General features: G+C 48.3%; 2 protein-coding genes across 2 annotated transcripts in view; both read right to left on the minus strand.

Annotated features, from left to right (window-relative positions):
• map2k6 (mitogen-activated protein kinase kinase 6) overlaps nucleotides 1-14,193 on the minus strand; it is a 25,654-nt gene extending 11,461 nt beyond the window's left edge. Inside the window, exons 1-4 of the mRNA XM_062525919.1 lie at nucleotides 13,873-14,193; nucleotides 3,780-3,846; nucleotides 2,722-2,770; nucleotides 955-1,068 (exon numbers count right to left, since the gene is read on the minus strand). Coding sequence (XP_062381903.1) covers nucleotides 955-1,068; nucleotides 2,722-2,770; nucleotides 3,780-3,846; nucleotides 13,873-14,032 — 390 coding nt within the window. The 5' untranslated portion in view covers nucleotides 14,033-14,193. The remainder of the gene's footprint in view (nucleotides 1-954; nucleotides 1,069-2,721; nucleotides 2,771-3,779; nucleotides 3,847-13,872) is intronic.
• Nucleotides 14,194-15,243: 1,050 nt separating this feature from the next.
• The window catches only part of btbd17a (BTB (POZ) domain containing 17a), an 8,047-nt gene continuing 790 nt past the window's right edge, over nucleotides 15,244-22,500 (minus strand). The window contains exons 2-4 of the mRNA XM_062526970.1: nucleotides 20,237-20,494; nucleotides 20,092-20,158; nucleotides 15,244-16,330 (exon numbers count right to left, since the gene is read on the minus strand). Coding sequence (XP_062382954.1) covers nucleotides 15,244-16,330; nucleotides 20,092-20,158; nucleotides 20,237-20,494 — 1,412 coding nt within the window. The remainder of the gene's footprint in view (nucleotides 16,331-20,091; nucleotides 20,159-20,236; nucleotides 20,495-22,500) is intronic.

Here is a 22,500-nt window from a genome sequence, read left to right on the forward strand (position 1 = left end):
CAAAGCCTATTTCACATTACACAGCATGACGTGAGATTCAACTACAATGCACAATAGAATTCCTCTGAATTTCGCCTGCAGAAAGGACTCAAAGCTGCTGTTTTCTGGATATCCTTATATGGGCAAAGATGGCAGCTTTTGGGTCCTTCCGGTAGACAACCTTCAGAGGTCTACTGGCTGATAGCAGTCAGAAGTGTGCTGCCCGGGATCTGTAACAGCCCCGTCGAGAAAAAATGTCACTCAGCACAGAGGCTCATCAATTCTGAATACTGATTTTTTTTTCTTCCTTTTTTTTTTCTTTCACCATCACATCTTTTATTCATTGGATTATAAGAATACAGACCTAGAGCTGCGCAAACTAATGATCAACTAATAGATAATAAAATGATCTAGTACATGGCGAATTCAGCAATCTGTTTTTTTACACCTGTTAGCAGCTACCAAGAGTTAGCCCATCCGTGCCCTCATATCAAGACACTGGTTCAATTAACTTGCACTGGAAACCAGTCACCACAAAATATAGTGATGCAATGAGGGGAAAGTGTCCTGCTATGGCAAAGCCCACCCACAACACTGACAACCCTCTGGAGGCCCCTGACACTCACACAGTCAGCGGCTGTGGATGTGAATGTGGCTGTGGACGTTGGAGCACTCAGGTGCAGAACAGGGGCTGGTTAAACCATCTAAAGATGATGTGCAATTGTGGCAACAAGGATGCATTTCCTCCTTCCTGTTCTTCACACTTTGTCTTGCATCATAGGCCTCTGAAGTTCGCTTACAAACAGGACCCAAAGCTGCCATCTTTGCCCATATAAGGAAATCCGGACGGACAAAGACGGCTCCTGGATCTCCTTATATGGTCAAAGGGTCCTTTTTTTGTGGGGGCGAACTTCAGGGGTTTATTAGGAAGTGGATGAGGGGAGGGCACCATGGGAGTTGTAGGCGCAATCGTACCTTCACTGCCATGATGGTGCCACTGGGCACGTGCCGCATCTTGGTCACCACGCCGTACGCCCCGCGGCCCAGCTCGCCGATCTCCTCCAGGTCATCGGCCTTCACCTCAAAGTTCTGCCCAATGACACAGAGAGAAAGATAAGGGGAAAGGGGAGGGGAGGGAACGAGGGTAGGGAGGGAGAGAGAGAGAGAGAGAGAATCAGAAAGTGCATAGATGACGAGAGGAAGGTGTGAGTGGGTGAACATCAGTAGAAAGTGAGAACGTGAGAGTGCGGGTGCGAGAGTGAGAACACGAGAGCGAGCGAGACAGTGAGTAAGTGACAAGAAAAGGAAGGGCGAGAGGAGAGAGGCATAGAGAGCAGTGGGAGAAATAGATAGAGAGAGAGAGAGAGAGAGAGAACAGAGAGAGAGAGAGAGATGAGAGAGACAGACAGAGAGAGAGAGAGAGCAGGGAGAGTTAACCCAGGCGTCAGATTCAGCAGAGTGCAGCAGTACAGATCAGCTTCAACTCCCTAGAGGAGGAGAGAGAGAGAGAGAGAGAGAGAGAGAGAGAGAGAGAGAGAGAGAGAGAGAGAGAGAGAGAGAAAGAGAGAGAGAGAGAAAGAGAGAGAGAGAAAGAGAGAGAGATGCATTGAGACAGACTGAAAGGAGGAGGAGAGGGAGGAGAGAAACTGAGCATGACTAGGTCTTTCAGCAAATGGACTGGCTCATGCACAAAACACCTAACCACTGCACCGCAGCTGTGAGAATATAAGAGTGAGGACCAAAGATTGATGATTAATGTCTACTTATCTAAATTCAATTCAAAAACTGACTGAACAATGACTGAACGTACAATAATAATATTGCCAAAGCATTAATACAATATAAGTAGAGTAATAATAAACATAAAACGTAAGCATATGATGATAGTACTTGAAATAACATTCCATGAACTAAACACTAAAAGATAAATTTAAAAATGAAATACAAATACTGTATACAATAAATAATAAGTATAATCTAAATATGATTTAACCAAACATTTCCAAATTGTGTTTTAATATTTAGTAAATTGTAATACTTCAAAATATGTTTTTGCAATTTCATTTTTTTCTTTAAATGAATAAGATTTTCTATCTGAATAAATACAGGCAGCACCACTCGCCGCCATCTGTCTTTGAGAGCCCTAGACCAACAAACCACAATCCGATGAATGAATGCTCTACCTGCCACTCATTGCATCAGCAGTGCATAAATCCCAATCAGGTTTACCCTCACCTCAGGAGGGTCAATTTAATAGCAAACAATAACCAATAGGGGGGGGGGGGGGGGGGGGGCTATGGTACAAATGGAAAATTCCAGAGATTTGATGAGTTGAGACTAAATATTTTTACAGTCTAAAAAAGCAGTAAATAGAACATTCCTGTCTGTCTGTAATCAGCAACATTCAGTCCAGGCCATAATGTGAAGTCATGCATTCTTTATGGCCCAGGGGGGGCCACTGAATTTAACCAGGCTTGCAGATAAGGAGAAAAAAAGGGAAAAGAGAGAAATCTTAAATCTAATGAGTAAATACATATATAAATGAAATAAATCATTAATTACACAAGAACATTTTTGAGGCATAAAATACCCTAAAACAGCCTTGAATCCAAGAATGGACATCCATTTCCATCTGGAAACTGCATCTTATCCATTGTTTTACAAACCATAGTATTAAAATAGTATTCAAACCACAGCACACTCTGTAAAGAGAAAAAAAGACCCTGTGGAGTTTTCCCTTACCTTTTCTCCAATCGTCACACAGGCTTTGGAGTCCAAATCTCTGGGAGGTCTGTAAAGGCAACAGTATCACTCCTTAGGTGTGAAAGCACAAGTAATTACCCATATAATTACAGATTAATCCCATATTTAAAAAAAAAAAAAAAGAGACCAGCTTTGGATAATCTCTAATTATGACTCATTCATTGCCCACAGCGGGATCTGAGGTGAGATGAACTTCTGATATTATTCTCATAAGATTTGCTCCAGCAGTAATATATATATATATATTATATATATATATATATATATATATATATAAATATATATATGACTCCACTTTACATCCCCCCACAGAGAAAGACAAGCAGAGTCTAGTGATGTGAATGGTGCAGATAGGCACTGCTGCTTCAGTGGCATCTCTGTGTAAAGGCTGAGGGCATGTTTACAGCAGCTAGGGGACAGAATGAGTGACAGTGCCACAGGAAGGAAATGAGATGGTTAGTGAGATTAGAAGAGAGAGAGAAAAAAAAGAGATAAGGTGCGAAAATACAGAGCCAAATGGAAAAAAGATGAGAATAAGGATAAGAATGAGAATGAGAGAGAGAGAGAGATGAAGAATGAAGACAGAAGAGAAGAAAGAGAAGAGAACATAAAGAGGAAGAATGGAGAGACAAATGTGTACCGCACCGGAGAGGGAGAGAGGCAGACAGACCATAAAGAGGAGAAATGGAGAGATAAGTGTGTAACGCACAGGAGAGAGAGTGAGAGAGACACATTAAGATATAGCCTTCAAAGTGCCAGATCATTTAATCTCAATGTTACTGTAAGGTCGTAAAAAAAAGTGGAGAACGCACTCAGGGACTGAGATTCATCCAAAAGCTGTATTCAAAAAAGCTGCAAACGTATTACAGGCTCTGACAAACAATGTTACATCAATAAAACTATAAGGAGAGGTAGACAGTGATATAGATAGGGTGATGGACAGATGAAGTGACAGAGAGACTGAGAGGTGGAGAGGTGGAGAGGTGGAGAGAGAGAGACAGAGGCGGAGAGGTGGAGAGGTGGTAAAGGGTTCTTACGCGGCTGCCGGGGCAGGTTGCTCAAACGCCTCCTTAGGCAGCTTGAGCGCCGGCTTCGCCTTCTTACCTGCAAACAACAACACAAACAGAGAGAGAGTCAGGAACCAGTGGGCAGTAAGAGACAGGACTGGACAAGCCAACTATGAGCTTCTTCTCTTCAAAGGAAAGAAAAGGCACCACCAAAACAATTCTGAGGAATCATTTTGGAACGATGCCCCCCGCCAAAAATTATACCTGTTCCATGTCCCCCGAGAAATGATTTTGGAACGACCCCCCCGTCCCCCACAAAACAATACCTGTCCCATATCTGCACTGAAATTCAGCTTAAAAAACACAATCACAGAAACGCTGTACAGAAACGAGACGGACGGCTGGACGGAGGGAGGGTTCATCGCATGGTCACTTACGACTGGAGAGTTGTCCAGGCTCCAGCTCCTACTGGCGGAGTTCGGGGCACAGCCCCGAGAGAGAGAGAGAGGGGTGTGTGTGGGGGGGACGGGGGATACAGGTGGGCACCTCCGAGGTGCGTGCTCAGCCCCCGTCTGACTCGAGGCCGCCCCCGCCGAGCCTCCCGACACCCAGCTGGACACACCTGGCCACGCCCCCCCCCCCGACGACGACGACGACGACGAGCATCCCGCCCCGCCTCTCTGTTGCCACAGCAACAGTGCGAGTGGTGGGAAGGGTTGCCGTGGAGACCGACGCGGCAGACGTGGAGCGGCAGCGACGCGAGAATGAGGGGAAAGGTGGGCAGACATGAAAGAGACGACCGAAAAAAAAGAAAAGAAAAAAAAAAAAAGCCCACAAGGCCGCGCTTCAGGGACACACCTGGCTGAAACTGCCAGGCGTCACGCTTCGGAGGACACTTAAGAGAGCCTTAAGGAGAGACACTTTAGCGAGCCTGATGAATCGGACAACGGAGGAATGTGAACTAACTATCTCACTAACGTGAGCGTGTGTATAAGCTTGAGTGGGTGAGACAGAGGGAGAGAGAAGAAAATGACAGAAAGATGAAGTGTGTGTGAGTGTGTGTGTGTGTGTGTGTGTGTGTGTGTGTGTGTGTGAGAGAGTGTGTGTGTGTGTGTGTGTGTGTGAGAGAGTGTGTGTGTGTGTGTGTGTGTTGAGTGCACGTGGTCACGCCCTGTGGCTGGATCCACTCCAATGCTGAATCATCTGAAGCAACTGAGACTATTTCAAGAGTCACCTTCAAGTTATTACCCCTGACACTGACACACACACAAACAAAGCACACACACACACACAAAAAAAACCCGACAATAGTTAAAGATACAAATACCATTTGGAAATCTACGTCTGTTTTTGAACCACCACCACCCTTCCAGACTCCCACACCCTCTTTTGGTTCACTGGCTAGATTAGACGTTCACCAACATTGATTAGCCCTGGCAAGCACTCCCTCACCACCACAACTCTCCACACCCAACTGGCACCACATCCAAATCCATGTCTATGCAAAACACGCAGCGAGCGCTGCAAGCAACAGATTCCTCCCAAGGGCACCACACCTCTGAACAGGTTCTGCACCGCCGTGTCTTCCCAAAAAATGAATCACCCATCCGGTGTGAAGAAGTGGAAACTCAAACCGCACGCACACGCACACACACACAAATACAAATGAGAGATTTGCATAGCAGGTTAGCGATGTGGCTACGCCATGCTCAGGTGTCAAACTTCACCTAGCTTTGTTCTAGTGGGGAACTGGGGCTGTGGGGACCCTTGCACAAAGCGCTGACACGGGCTACAATGGCCGTCGGAAAGCCGACACGCACGCCGAAGAGCCGCTGAAAAAGGTGGCCTCCAGCCGGTGACTTATCTCGGGAGGCACACCCCTACTTGTGCACCGTCAAAAAGGCCATGAATCGAGCCGAATTCTATGAATTGGGAATCCTAAATTCGTTGGATGACCACGGATGACTCCCAAAGAGGCGCACGTCATTAAGAGCTGGACAACTTTCATGGACTTGGAGCTTTAGCGTTGTGATGAGAACGCCGTTATATTAGTTACGAGTAATGCAGTGTGAAACTACATTACAACACAAAATCTGCCTGTAAAATATTAAACAATAAACTTGGCGGTGACCATAGCTTCATATCAGCATACAGCCATTTCTTCATTTACGCACAAGGATGACGTTCAATATCAGCCAATTATTACTCATAATTACAGTTCATTTCTGTGGGGCAGGCAAACAAACTTCATTAAAGTGACTAAAGTCCAACCACAAAGGGGTATAACTCTGCTTCACTGAAATGCTAAGAGCAGTTTTGCTCCCTGGTGATGCACACATACGCAAACACACACGCAGACACACACACACACACACACACACACACACACACACACACACACACACACACACACACACACACACACACACACACACACACACAGTCAGCTCTATGCAAATGACAGCATGGGCAGAGGCGGGAGGAGGACAGCATGCAGCTGGATGGAACTGGTGTGTGGCTGCCCGGGGCCCATTTGGTGAAAACCACTGCATCCAGGCAGCGGCGGTATGTGAAGATTGTGTGTGTGTGTGTGTGTGTGTGTGTGTGTGTGTGTGTGTGTGTGCGTGTGTGGTTGGGAGAAAGAGAGTGTGTGTGTGTTTGTAAGAGACAGCGAGAGAGAAAAAGAGAGTAAGAGAGAGAGAAAGAGAGAGAGAAAATGAGAGAGTGAGAGACAGAGAAAAGTGACTGTGTTTATATGCATCATTTCACAAGTGTCCAGTACAGTGCATAATGTGCTTATCTAGAGAGAGAGTGTGTGCATGTAAAGTATAATGCATGTGATTGTGAACTTTAAGCATTTTAGGGGCCGGATGATGAGATCACGTAGCCGCCCCTGAGCCCTGAGCCCTGAGCAGGCTGGAATTCTGCGGGGCCTGCAGGCCGCCAGCGCTGCAGTGGACAGGCCTGGACATGCTCTGATGGAGGCAGGCAGGCAGGCAGTCAGGCAGAGTGGCGTCAGCTCAAGCTACTTCAGTAAAGCCTACTACGCGAGAGGAGCACCCTGATGCAAAAACACCAGAGAGACACACATATAAACACACACGCACACACACACACACACACATACATAAACACGCACATACAGTACATACACACACACACAGTATCCACTTCACCTGAAGCGCTCACTTAAAGTTACTGATGAGTACATGCAGTCATAGAAACACCAGACGCACGGACACACATGTGCGTGCACACACACACACACACACCTATGCACCGGTTTAGATTTCATATGCAAACACTAGCACATACTGCTGGGGAAACTGTAAATTATATGGGGGAGGAATGAGTACACAGACAGCCTGTGTGAGACACACACACTCACAGACACACAGACAGACACAAACACAGACACTAACACAGACACTAACACAGACACACGCACACAAACTCAAACTATATTCAGCAGTAATGCCTCTGAAATCATCCAGTAACCAGTCATCAAAGGCCCGAAATCAGCCCTAAAAATGGTCATCTAACTTGTGCACACCACAAAGCATCAACAAGTCGAAGCACACACACACACGCACGCACACATGCAACACATGCACTTTAAACTTGCCGCGGAGTTAAAACAACTCCTGTTCCTATGGCAGTAAATGACCAAAACACAAAGCCCCCTGCTCCCCCTATCACAGGCCAGTGACTGAAAGAGGGGGAGAGAAAGAGAGAGAGAAAGAGAGAGAGAAAGAGAGAGAGAGAGAGAGAAAGAGAGAGAGAGAAAGAGGGGGGGGCACAGACAGCACGCCATCAATGGATTATATAACTGAAGTGCATGGCAGGAAAAACAGCCAACGTGTTGCATTGTTTGACCTCAGCCAATAGCGCAGGGTTTCAGGAATAACTCCAAGACACCAGCATCAAATATTTTAACAGCTGTAGCGCTGAAGCCCTGTTATTTCGGTCTTTGCACAGCACACAGGTAAAGTTACATTGAAAAAAGAAAATTCCATATGACCTTGGAAAAATGACAATGTTTTGGCTTTTTTTTTGTGTTTGCAATGCCTTTTTTTTGCAGAGCTAAGCACCAACGGAAAACGCACAGCACACTTTTTGTTTCCAAAACAGCATTTTTCAGCGACGTGCTTGAAGTCGGCATAACGAGGTTCCTTATTTACCGCGCGGCTGTCTTGTGTATAAACCCTCAGAAGCTGGGAAAGGGATACATAGCTACGAGAAGGAAATGCCAGAATATGTCATTTCTGAGGACACAGCGCCTTCTCTTCAGGGGAGGGGGGCTAGGGGGGGGGTCCAACAGGAAACAAATCAGTGTGTGTCCCCGTGTTGGGAGGTGGTCCGGAAGACCTTCAGCGATCATGGGAGATAACGGATCTGTTAATCTGAGGGACCGCGGCGACCTGGGACGTCCGTCCGTTGCCCCGGGCGACTCCCGCAAGCATGCGGCGTGCCCGTTGCCGTCCCTTTCCCGATCCCACCCATGTCCTCGCGGGCTGGAATGCCAACAATCCCGAGAGTTCCTCAATGGAATTTCAGAGAGCCGGAGGAGGAAGGATGAATCGGAGCGAGAGAGAGAGAGAGAGAGAGAGCATGGGGGGGGTCAAACAACAAATGGGGTAATGGGGTGGAGGGTGTCAAAGGACAAATGATATAAGGTGGTGGGGAAGTGGGGATGAAAAGAGCAGAAGGAAGAGAAAGAGAGAGAGAGAGCATGAGCGAGGGAGAGAGAGAAGCATGATAGAGAGAGGAGGGGAGTGAGAGAGCGAGAGCATGAGAGAAAGAGAGAGAGAAGGGAGAAAAATACAGTGACATGGAGAGATGGAAAAAGATGCAGCAGCACACAAGGAAAGAATGCCTGAGTGCGCAAGCAGCCGATCGAGAGAGAGAGAGAGAGAGGGGGGGGGAGAGAGAGGAAGAGAGAGATACAGAGAGTAGGGGAGAGAGAGAGAGAGAGAGAGAGAGAGAGAGACAGCATGCAAACTGGAGATGAAAATAGCCCGTCGAGCCCCGCGGCTGTTAGGGCTCTTCTGACCGCTCTGGCAGTCTGTGAGATATTCTACACTTCCAAAGATGGCAGATCCTTTTGGGCTACAGCTGTTGGGAGGTGAGGGGGTGAGGGGATTCTTCTCTCCTTTGGGAACGCTGTGGTCACCCCCTGCCCACTGGTCTTCCAGTGGCGGCTGTTCGACTTAGATGACACTCCTGACGAGAAGGGGGGGGGGGGGGGGGGGGTGGAAGGGGAGGGGGTTAGGGGTTGTGGAACGGGCATGCCCATCAGGGATCGTCTTCGGGGTCATGGCAGAGCACTGCCCTCTTTGCGCACCGCCGTTGCTTGCCACCCCAAAAAACACCGCTCAGAAAACCCGCAATGCACAGTGTGCCAGTCGGGGGATAGCACCGCCAATCGCCCCCCCGAACCCAGACTATTTGGGACATGCCAATGTTAAGTCGAGTCAGCCGACGACGACGCCAGACAAAAAAACACAGAAACACGATTGCACAAAGTTGCGTGAATCTGATACGTGCGGGTGGTGCACCGTGCGTGTGTGTGTGTGTGTACCCAGACTCTGGAAGTACATTCACAGGATGTCCCAGAAAAGCCTGTTGTGCGTTTGGCTTGGCAGGGAGTCCTTCACAGGGCAGTGGGCTGGCATGGGGGGTTACTGGTGTGCAAGTGTCTGTCTGACTGGGAGTGAGTGTGTCTGTCAGTGCGTGTGTGCGTGTGTTTGTGTGCGTGCGTGTGTGCGTGCGTGCGTGTGTGCGCGTTTGTGCGTGCAATACTGTCTGTCTGGGAGTGTGTGTGTGTGTGTGTGAGTGTGTGCTTTGAGCGTGCACGTCTGTGCGTATGCGCATGCACCGCTGTTGGGTTACAGGAAGAGAATATCACTCAGGATTAGATGTCAACCTGTTGACACCCAATCTCTGAATGCACTGACCTTCCCAGACTCCCTGTTTGAGTGTTAAGTGGACTATGTGACATGTTTCCTACCTGGCAAGAAAAAAAACCTCAACCTTCTAGCATGAGACACGACGATTTTAGAAACCCCCCACCACACACACACACACACACACACACACACACACACACAAAACAGCAGGTGCTTAGCCGTGGATGTTTCAAGATGGCAGCCACCTGCATGACAAGCACCCATTAGCGGCTCAGTTAGTGTTCTGGATTCACGGTAGCTATTTTTCCCCGCTTTACAACTGGCCATAAACTAGCCCCGTTGCCAAACATGACCACACCAGGAAGGCACGGAAGGCAAGAACACGGAGTGTCTGATCCAGTGCGAGGCAACTGACCTGTGAACATTGCTTATTCCAAACATGCCGGGGAACGAACACTAGAGCCCCTCCACACACACACACACACACACACACACACACACACAATCTGTTATGCACGCTTACAGTCAAGGCTGTGTGCTGGCGACTGGCGGACTGCATTTCATTTTTCGATCTATTTTTTTTTTTTTTTTCATTTGTGGTGATCGTTTCTGGACGGGAAGCTGCCGAGTGCCAACTTCCTGTGCGCACCCGTCTCTCGTTCAGAAGGACGCGTGTGCGTCACGGGGTGGCGGCGGTGGCGGGGGTGGTGGTGGCGAACGGGGGGGTGGGTAAGAGTGGGAGTCCCATTCGCACGGCACTTAAGTATCAAACGCACCTCTCAAAGTCAGGCGGGGGATGATGGCAACAGTGAGCTATTTATTGCATGCAGCGGAGGCTGCAGAGCCCCCCCCCCTCCCCAAACCCCCCCGGAAACAGAGTGCGTGTCCCTGGACTGAGCCCCCTGGACTCGCTGACACACTATTAACTTGGGAACGGCAGCCGTCGGGTGCGTGTGCATGTGTGTGTGTGTGTGTGTGCGCCTGTGTGTGTGTGTGTGTGTGTGTTATTGTGCATGCAGAGGGGGGGCCATGGATTTTCAGTTTTAAGTAGGGCACCGTGCGAGAGGGAAGACAGGAAGATAAAACGAGAGAGAGGAGAAGAGAGAGAGAGAGAGAGAGAGAGAGAGAGAGAGAGAGAGAGAGAGCGAGAGCGGATGGCAATATAAAAAGGCAATTCATCATCCGGCTCTTCCGGCTGCAGGGAAGGAGGACTGTGAGAACCGGGAGTTGAGCGGAGTGCCACCGCTGTGTCAGACGTACAGTACGTGCACCCAGGGCCACCGGGAGTGCCGACCTTCGCTCCGCTCCCCCGACATTCCACCCCACCTCCCCCCTCCCCCTCCCCGTGCCAGGGCACCCGCCGTCTGTACACTGGTAGTAGCCCACAGCCCAGCAGCATGTCCAGGTGTCTTTGGGGAGCGGAGATCTGAAGCCAGTGCAAACGTCGACCGCTGCTGAGTGGATTTATGCTCTTCTCATCTTCCGTCTTGCACTTCACAGCCTTCCGCTCTCTCTCCCTCTCTCTCACTCCCTCCCTCTCCCTCACTCTCTCTCTCGCTCCCTCTCCTTCACTCTCTCTCTCGCTCCCTCTTTCTCTCTCTCCCTCTTGGGACTTACGTTCTGCTGGGGCCTCTTAACACCCTCGCGCACGTCCCCACCTCTGTCCACATGCAGTATATTATCCTGCACAACTCCTGACCGCCTGCCTGCCGGCCCGCCCGCCCGGCTACCTATCTGTCCGCCCCCACCCGGCCGCTTAGCCTGCCCGCCCGCCCGACCGAGCGACCGCCTGACTGACCGACTGACCGGAGGGGTAGTAGTATCCCATCAGCCCCTGCATGCGGCGGAGCAGGATTCGCATGCCGGACATAGACTTGGCAGGGCTCGCTACGTCTTGCCGTTAGTTGAGCGTTCGCTTTAAAAAAAACGCAGGGAAATTCAGGCATTATTACAACTCCCTAATGTGAACGAGAGATGTAGTGAGATAAAAGTGAGTGCAAGAGAAAAAAGAGAGAGAGAGAGAAAAAAGAGCGAGAGAGATAGAGAGAGTGTGAGAGAGTGTGAGAGAGAGAGAGAGAGAGAGAGAGAGAGAGAGAGAGAGAGAGAGAGAGAGAGAGAGAGAGAGAAGGGTGCTTCCACTGGATCACCAGCCGAAGGGTGTGCCAAACATTTCTGCTGTTACTGCAGCAGAAAACACTATATGGGGCTGGAAGGCCGACAACAATTGGGCCCCCCAGTGCAGCGGATTTAGGAATCTGAGATCGGGAGGGGCCATTTGCATGCGAACCAGGCGCGCGCTCACATGCGAGCATGAGGTCAGGGGGCCACCACGCCACGAGCAGAGTGGGCCACTGCGAGGAAGCGGCCAGGCAACAACACGCATCAGGCCTGCTGGACAGTGCACAGAACGAGCAAGGAAATCCCAAAATGGCACACATTCGGCCCTACAGTTCTCACACAAGCAAAGGAAACATGCACAGAGGACATGACAAATAAATAACACAAAGGCAGGAACACCTACTCATTTAAATCAGATCTGTTCACGTCGGAAGCGTATAAATTTGTTATGGCCAATTTCGGATTCTGGGCATGTAATCATTTTCAGATAATTTGGCGAGGCCTTCTGATCTAAACTGGGACGAAGTGCACCACTGGATTGGATACAAAATGACTTTGCACTTTCAGATTTGAAACACAATGTGTCCAGGGGTCTGTGGTTAGACCATAATCTTACCGGGACTCGAAACTGACATGCGTTTGCACTTCTGCAATCGCCATCGCCAGGTTTGACGGAAGTCCCCTGAACACTGAGTAAACACAGCATTCATCTAAGGGGTGGTCCAGTTATGTCCACGCCCTAAACAACAATGTTTCACCTGGGTTCCTGCGCGCTGTCCACGAGGGGGGACCTCGGGCAAACTTTGAGTTCAACAATACAGGTGTGTCACCTGTGCCTTACGCAACAGGCAGTGTCCTCTCGGAACACGACACACACTAAAAAGAGCCAGGGCTATCGCTGTGCTAAAATGTTACCCATGGCTGTTCACCCATTATAACGACAAACTTCCTCCACTGGGCGAGTTCTTCATGCCATATTTACTTGTCAGGAGACATGGTTACCGTGTGGACTGGCATGTCCTGAGGCGGTATCAAATAGCTAGCTACCAGAGGCCGAACAGTGCGTGGTTAAGATTCATAAGCAATGTTACGTCAATTAGGCCTGTGGTGCGAAAAAAACACTTAGGAATACTGCAAGCACAGCAAGTTGTGCAAGAATAAAATTGTATACCACACAGATATCTTAAGTATGAGAAGCGTGAATTCCGCTCCTTAATAATGTCACCAAGCTACGTAGTCACACGCCGTGCTCCGATCGCGTGCTTTTAGTGAAAAGGACACACGATTGGTGCTGGTTGGCAACGATTTCGCTTTCCAAGGTCTATGTTAGGAGGCTCCTTTTCAACTGACGATTGCTCTGTTCCTTGAACTGTTTGTCACCAGACGTTCGCAACAACCCTATATTTAGCTTTTTATTTTTGCAACTTATACCCACGTATTGCACCATGAACAAAGCTTAGTTGACAAAGCATCTTAATAATTTTCCATTACGCGCAGTGACACTGAAACGGCAACTAATAAAAATGTCAGAACTTCGGCGTAATTTTCCAGCGGCGTTTTCTTGATAGCCTAGTGTGCAACTGGACGTGGGGTCATGTCATGTTTCTCCGGCAACGACGTAGTCACGATTGACGAGCAAACTTTACACCAAAAAAACATGCACCTTGTTTGCAAAATACACGGAATTGACGAATGCATAATCACAATGTTGCACAGTCGACACAGAACTACACCACTACATTTTGCTCCGAAATGTTCTTTTCTGCAAAGAGGACCATGTTGGCATTGCACAATCGAATTTCGCTGCTTCGTAGCAGCTCCTGAAGCCGCAAAGACGGCGAAATAGCTTTCTCAACAATCGGGGTTGAACAAGAATGCACATAACGTCTAGCATATATGAACAACTCCGGGGAGCATCGTCTCACCAGGAACTCTGCAAACGGGCAGATCTTTACACAGGAAATGCAACTGACCCTTTCAAACCATCAAACTTTGAAATGCATTGGGCGAGCCTATCCTGCAGTAATGCACTTTGCAAAGAATGCAGCGCCGACTGCATTTCAGCGGGATTGCACAGATCGCGTTAATATACTTACCTCCCTTAGACATTTCCCCTTTGCTGTTGTGGGGGGGAGGGGAAGCACAAAAGACTTTGCCTTCTCTCTCACTCCCTCCCTCCATCTCCCTCGCCTCGCGCTGGAGCTTCAGCGGGCTTGCTTTGCAACAAAGGTGCAAAACCCAAGCCCGAATTCGCATGCACTTGGGCTATTTAGACGTGTGGTCCGCTTGCTTCCGTGCAAAGAGTGAAATTCGAATTGCACACCGTGCAAATCTGCCTGGAAACGGGGAATTTTTTGCAATTGCTCTGCAAAGAAAGCTCAGCAGCCCTTACATGATGGGCCAAGGCTAGCAGCTGAGAGCTCCTAACTTGGATCAGTGTGAGCCCCTGCGAGCTAACGTTCTTCCTGCACGACGCGCAAAGGACACTGGGATTCGTAGTTTATGAGCGTCGGCTTACACCATCACTGCGTGTCGAACTTGATTCCTTCATTGATGAAAGATAAGGTCGGAGAGTGTTACAGGACGTGTGTAGGCTATGTGTTGTAATATGATCTAAATCACAATGAACAAAAATAGTTGTATCAGCTTATTTTATTGCAGTCTGAAATCATAGGCTAGAGCAACACAAAGACATCTTGACAAAATCCATTAACATAACATTCAATTCTACTTCATAAAATGACATCAATTTTAATGGTCATTATCAATTTTATCTGCTTTGCTATCCTTCAAATGTAAAAAAAGGTTGACAATTGACATGTAAGGAGACCATCTGTGTATTCATCATCTACTGTACAACTAGGCCTAAAAGCATAATTATCGAGCCTACTTCTAATTCGTAAACATGGAAAATATGACACATTATTCAATAAGTGAAGTGTGAAAATGTAATCCACATAAAGATATTATAAAACATAGCACCTAGAACCATAATTGTCATAGTTAGTCTCAACATAAACTCAGTTGTGGCCTACAGGCCTGTATGGCTTGGCCTATCACAGTGGGTTTCACTGCCTATAAACCATTCTAGTGTGTATCTGGTTACTTTATTTAGTATCAATGTTGGTTCATCTTAAATGGACCCACAAACCAGCCCTTGTTTATTTAAAAACTTTGGGAGAATCACTTTGTTTTTGTTTAAAATAGTAGTGGGGTGTGAGTGTGTGTGTGTGTGTGGGGGGGGGGGGGGGGTATTTAATACATGGTTATTATGGTGTGTGTAACCGAGTGTCCCTTTTTTCAGAAATGAACAATTTCGTGATATGAGTGTAATACCCATTGAGGAACAATGTTATTACTGACCAAACTAGGCCACCATGGGAGGAGATTTGGGTTGCATTGTGTTGAACTGTGTTGACTTGGGTAATTTGGGGCGTGTGGTGTGGTGTGTGTGGATCAGTGGCCGGTCACTGCTTGGGCGCGATGAGACTCTGGTAGAGCGGCTTGACGATGATGTGCAGGTGGAGCGAGCCGTTGGTCAGGTACTCGGAGCTGCGGCGGTGGAGGTCGGCGGCGGCCAGGAAGTCGCCGATCTCCTCCGTGCTCTGGTGGAAGTTGTAGACGTGGCGCACCACCATCTTGCCCTGCCGCCGCACCACCACCAGCAGCGTCTTCTGGAAGCTCACGCCGGCCATGTCGGCGCTGGACGTCGCCGGCGTCACGATGACGCGCGGGCGCCCCACGTCGGGCCTCGCCGGCGGCTGCATGGGCTCGGCACCACCGCCGCCGAACGCCGGCCGCAGGCTCAGCGGCAGCCAGCGCGGCGAGAAGAGCGCGTTCCAGGTGACGCGCTTGCCCGCGTCGTGCCCGCTGGGGCCCAGCTGCGTCTGGAAGCTGGCGCTGCGGTCGTCGCGCGCCGGGCTGCCGATGACCCAGGGCGCGCCCCACGCCGACGCCAGGTAGTTGCGCGGCGTGAACAGGCTGCAGTTGACGTCGAAGAACTTGGCCAGCTGCAGCGGCGACGCCGAGTGGAACTGGTAGGACATGTAGAGCAGGTCGCGCACCGACTCGCCGTAGCGCCGCAGCGCCCGCGACTCCCGCTGCAGCTGGAAGAGCTCGCGCGGCGCCATCATGGCGTAGCGGATCGAGCGCAGCGCGTTCTCGGCGGTCATGCCGTCGGGCTTTTGGCGAGCCAGCCAGGTCTCCACGGCCTCGAAGAGCTCTAGCTCGCTCTGCAGCACCAGGTCGGAGCGCTGCAGCAGCGTCAGCAGCAAGGGGGCGCTCACGCTGGGCCACTCGCGGCTGCGCAGCACCGACGACAGGTTCCACGTCAGGTACTGCAGGCAGCTGTCGCGCAGCGCCTCGTCGCCCGAGCGCTCTGCGTACTCGTACCAGCTGACGGCGCGGCCGCTGCGCGGCGGGTCGCCCGCTAGGTTCTCGCTCATGTACTGGCTCAGGCCCTGGCGCAGCACCGTCACGTTGTACTTGGTGGCCAGCCGGTGCAGGGTGGTGGCCTGGTCCACGCGGACGGCGATCTCCCCGCAGTACAGGTATCTGGACAGAGGGGGCAGCAGAGGAGGGGAGGACAGTCGACGTTACGAACCTGGACACGCACTGAGGAAGTCCCAGAGGGCTGAAACCGGTTGGCAATTTTACTTGTATAACTATAGTAGTAACTACTATCAACTTAACATGCAACGTTGATTTTGCAACATTTCTTCAGCTATGAGGTTAATACACGGGGGCAGTTAATATAGTATTAATATGGTTTTGTGGTTTTTGTGCATAAAACACTGTCCTGCAGCTTATACACAATGCGGCTAATACACAGGAAATTGCTGTACATATAACTGTAACTATGTCCTTGTCTAAGTGTGCCTGAAGTCAGCCAAGCAGCCTTATTGTTTCAACATTACTATTAATTTACCATTATAGTACTGTAGGCTACTGTATTACAGTGGCTTTATAAGACTAGTCTGAAGTACAATAATACTTTGACAATACATTTGGATAATAGAAATGATGGGCTTAAGGACAAATAGCATTATCCTTTATAGTGCAAGTCTGGAGAGGGATAGCGCAAGCCACATTATTCAGCAATACTTTCTACCATTCAGTAGCTGCAGGAGTAGTGCAGTAGGTTGATGCTATTATTAGAAAACATCCTTAATCAAAAACGTTACCAATCAGAATCTTCTCACATTAGTAAGCATGGCTAAAGAGTGGAATCAACTGCATTAAAAGCACAATCATTACTTTAAAAAAAAAAAAAAAAAAGAAACAAAAAAACAGAACAAGATGGACGCTGGCTCTGTTGAAGATTTGGTCTTTATCTAGCGCAGATCAACCGAATCACAGTCAGCAGGAAGTCATTTCTGACAGCCTGAAACTGTCAGGGGAACCATTCACTTGTAGTTACATAAGGTAGACTGAGAGTGCAGATCACCAGCGCAGCGCTGCCAGCTCAAGATCTCGAGTGAGTGCTTCTCAGTCTGCTGCACCCTCTTATCAACAGTACTGCATACTGCATTTACACTTATAACTATGCACGTATATGTATTCTGATATGCATGTATGTATTTGTCTATGTCTGAATATGTAAGTGCAGTATGTACACAGTACATACACATACAGTATGTAGTACACATAACGTGCATATACTGTACTGTATACATATTATGTCTGAATATGTATATGTGTATGTGCATACACTGCACTTACATACATATTAAGACATAGACACATTCGTATACATAAACTATATCAGAATATACAGTACATGCATGATTATTAGTGTAAATATACTGTATATGCAGTGTTGTGTAGACACAATGTTGCATCGTCAAGTAGGTCACACTTTTACTACTGCTTTTAGCTATTGCTGCTGTACTGTCAAGGCAAATGTCTCTTGCCTCTCTGCCTCTGCCTCTGTTTGTCTCTTGACACCCCCAGCCATTTGGACACAGTCGGAGCACCACGTGCAGGTCACAGTGGGTCACAGTGAATGGAAATGTCATACGTGTGATCTGTGAGGGGTGACGGTGTCCCATGGTTTCCTTCTCGTGTCCCTGGCCCTCATATTCCGCCTCTGTTGGCCCACCCGCTCGGCAGGCACCTGACGGCCCAGGTGTCCGCTCCTATTCTAAGCGTTCGCACCCAGTGGTGTGTCTGAAAAGAGCCCTATAAATAAAATGGTGTATTTTCGTAATGATGAATGTCTGTGTCTATCACGCAAAGGCACAGCAGCACAGACAAACAGCGTGATGTAAGAAATGCAGCGTGTTGACCTGATATGAACTGCCCTCCTCAACACACACACACACACACACACACACACACACACCGGATTGCACAGCGTTTACGGTTGGGCCAGATTGCAGTGCTATTTTGGGTGCTTTATTCAACATCAAAGGAACAGTGCTGTTTCCTACAAAAGGAACAAGATTCTTTTATATGCCTTCGACAAACCACATCACATGTTATACGCTCTCTTGCTTGCCGCTCATTTCATGTCAAGTGCCTTACTTTTCTCCACACGCATGATGTCACTGTACGCCTATGCTGTTATTAATAAATGTAATTTGCACCCTAATAAGCTACACCGAGATCAATATGTGCTGTGCCTCTTGTCTCTGGCAGACTGCCAGTGCTGTACATTGATCTGGCTGGATACTGGAGCACTAGGCTGGCGTTTCCCATTGTGTCCACTAGAGGGCGCCCTTTCCATGTCACTGAGGCCTTCATGCTGCCGACTCTGCTACTGTAAGGACATGTGATTTGGCTTCAGTTCATAGCACCTGATGGAGCCAATGTAACGTGAGATATAAACAAGAGAGTCTTATTTCTTTTAGACCGTGGGTGGTGACTGGGTGGAATATATAGACGTGTATGTATGACCACTATATTGTCATAAATACTTAACAACTTTGTGTACCAACAGATATAGGCCATGGAAGTATTCCTGTTTAAGGGAATAGGCAAAACTTTTCTGTGTACCCCTTCCTCCTCTCTCTCTCTCTCTCTCTCTCTCTCTCTCTCTCTCTCTCTCACTCACTCTCTCCCTCTTCTTTTCTTCTTTTTCTCTATGCCCTTTCTATTCTCTGCTTTTTTATCCTCTGTAATCCTTATTTGACAACTCGTAAGTCTCTCCCTCATCCTCCTATTTTTTCTCACAGTCGTGTCTTTCTTTTTCTCTCTCCTCCCGTACACTCTCTTTCTTGCCTGCTTCAAGGCATCATGTAATCCTCTGAAGACACACACACGCGCGCACGCACATGTACACACACACACACACACACACACACACACACAAGCACGCTTTTGCACACACACACACACACACACACACACACACACACACACACACACACACACACACAAGCACGCACATGCACACACACACACACACACACACACACACATACACTCACACACACATACACACACACACACACACACACACACACACACATACAGACACACACACACAAACACTCGCACACATACGCACACACACACACACACACACACACACACACACACACACACACACACACACACACACACACATACAGACACACAGACACACACACACACACACACACACACACACACACACACACACACACACACACACTCACACACACACTCACACTCTCCCTCACTCCCTTTTCTGCCCTCACACTTGCCTCTGCTCTCCCTTGCATGTTTTCATTTCCTCTTCACCTAAATCTAGAGCAGCAGCTCTACAGCAGTCTACTGTCTCCTCCATTTCTCTCTCCCACTCTCTCCCTCTCTCCCACTCTCCCACTCTCTCTCTATCCTCCCTTCTTGTCCTGATGAAAGATGACCATGCTGTCCTGCTGACGAGCAAGTGGCTCATACCGTCTCTTTCCCAACCTTCCTCCTTTCTCTCTCTCTTTCTCTCTCTCTCTCTCTCTCTCTCTCTCTCAAATTCAAATTCAAATTTCAAATTCAAAGGAGCTTTATTGGCATGACTCAAATAAGCAGTGTTGCCAAAGCTGACATATTACAAAAAACAAACAGATACAATATCTGTTTGGGGTGGAGTGAAAACAAATGAAACTTATAGGAACTATTTTTAAAATAGGTAAATGAAAGGAAAGGAAACTTAAATAATTAGAAAAAAAAATAGTAATAATAATATCATTTTAAAAAGATATCTCTCTCTCTCTCTCTCTCTCCTGATGAAAGATGACCATGCTTTCCTGGAAGACCAGCGAGTGGCTGATACAGTGCCTCTCTCTCTCTCCCTCTCCCTCTCCCTCCCCCTCCCCATTCTCTCCACATCTCACCTGATAAACTTGTCAAAGACGGCCACACTCTCAGCGTCCTCCCTGATCACCAGCGTGTTGCTCCCGCCTCCACCTGCACCACCTCCACCTCCACCTCCACCTCCACCTCCACCTCCACCACCTCCAGCTCCAGCAGCAGCGGTGCAGTTCCTCAGCATCTCCTGGAAGACGGGGCTCTGCAGCGTCAGCACCAGACGGTGGGCCTGGATCACGCGCACCTCGGCCGAGCCGGTCGCCTCCAGGCGCAGCGTCACGTCGCTGCCGTTGCCCTGCTCGAACAGCTCGGCCAGACGCAATACCAGCCCCACCGAGTGGTCGATGCCGAAGGCCACGCCGTTGCCGTTGCCGTTGCTGTTGCCGTTGATGATGATGACGTCCGGCAAGCCGTCTCCTGCAGTCACGACTAAGGAGGAGCAGAGAGAGAGAGTTAGAGTGGCAGAGAGAGAGAGAGAGACTGAAGAGAGAAAGAGAGAGAGAGTTAGAGTGGCAGAGAGAAAAAGAGAGAGCAGAGAGAGAGAGTGGCAGAGAGAGAGAGAGAGAGCAGAGAGAGAGAGTTAGAGTGGCAGAGAGAGAGAGAGAGCAGAGAGAGAGAAAGAGAGAGAAAGATAAAGAGACAGGAAGAGAGAAAGATAGAAAGAAAGAGAGTCAGAGATGGGGTGATAAGAGGCAGATTCTCCAAGACATCACTTGGGAGAGAGGGCTGTGCTGCGTGAATATTAAACAAAGTGGACACTTTATTCTACTCATTACTTTAAAAAAAGGTCAGCATGCTCAAATGCTCTGTGTAATGATTTTCCGTCCATTGAGGAAGTATAGTGTACACAATTGACTCCAAGTGAGCACCTGGTGAGCCATCGGTATATGGAAGGAAGAAGACAGGAAGTTGAGAGTGAGTGAAAAGAGGAATGAGCCAAAAAGATGGAATGGAAGATGGAAGAGGGGAGGATGAAATGAGATGAAAGGAGGATAGAAGAGAGGTGGATGAAATGAGATGCTGAGTGCCAGACGAAGGGTAGGAATGACTTGAGGAGGTATGGGTACAGAAAGAGAGAGGGAGAGAAAGAGAGAGAAAAGCAAGGAGAGGTGGGGATGAGAGGGATGAAAGTGGGAAAAAGAGAAATAGAGAGAGGGCAGAGATAGAGAGGGATGGTGAAGTGGATGAAAATAAAAGAGAAATATGAGAGAAAGAGATGGAGAGAGAGAGCAGAGCAGAGATAGAGGGATGGTGGAGTGGATGAAAGTGAAAGAAAAACATGAGACAGCGAGAGATGGAGAGAGATAGAGAGAGAGAAAGAGCGAGAGAGATGGAGAGAGAGAGAAAGAGCGAGAGAGAGCAGAGTGAGTGGGATGGTGAGGTGGGTGAAAGTGAAAGAGAAACATGAGATGGATGAAAAATGGATGATGAGCAGAAGAGGCAGCAGGAGCCAGCGGTGATGGAGAGAGATGGGCTGAGCAAACATTACATATAGAGTCTATGGTCTTAGCTATTGTAAACATTATGCAGTCTATAGGCTGAGATACCGTAGACATTAAAGCAACACTAAAGAGTTTTTTGTACCTTAAAATAATGTTTCCAAAATCATTTCAGCGGGTCATCAACTCGTAACAGGGTGAACGGCACTTCTGCTTTTACTTCGCGGCCCTCTATCGGCTATAACCGCACTATGTAGCTTTACAAGGTGGGGTAGTGTATCTGTAGTTCGATGAAATGAGACATCAGAAACTACAAATTTGACATGCTTCGATGTCGCAATACATCATACTTTCATAAAATCATGCAACATATTCTACCTTGTCTGTTATTTGCTGGATAAACAATGGCGTGTGTGCGACAGAGGAAAAGTGCTTTAGTGTTGCTTTAAGATATCAGAGAGTAGCTCTACAAACAAGGGGAAAAACCAATCCAGAAATAATCATGAAAAAAAGGAAACAGGAATAGCCTGGATGGATGACGAACACGATGCTTAGGAACGGTCGTCACAGATGTCTCAAATTAAGGGGAAAAAAAGACAACCACAAAACCAGGGGACAAAAGAGGAAACAAAAATAGATGGGTAAGGATGCTACAGATTGGTGAGTGCAGATGTCTAAAATTAGAGGACTGACTCAGATGTCACGGGTCAGATGTATTGATCAGGCAGATTTTTTTACACATGGAGCCGCTGTTTTCAGGACAGCTTTTCTTCCGCCTGCAGGCTTTAATTAAAACCCATAGCCATCGACTGGAAATTAATTTGGCTGCTTAATTATCTGGGTTAATAGACCTTCAGTAATCAGCACATCGATGACACCTCTATATCTATAGAGTTGTCTGGGGGGTTGCCTTTCATGCACGGCATATGATATGTTTGTTCTTTCACAGATACGCGTTTTTAAAGTAAACTTTAGTCTAGCTTTAGACCACTATAA

Source organism: Sardina pilchardus, chromosome 22 (assembly GCF_963854185.1).
Source record: "Sardina pilchardus chromosome 22, fSarPil1.1, whole genome shotgun sequence".
NCBI lineage: Eukaryota > Metazoa > Chordata > Actinopteri > Clupeiformes > Clupeidae > Sardina > Sardina pilchardus.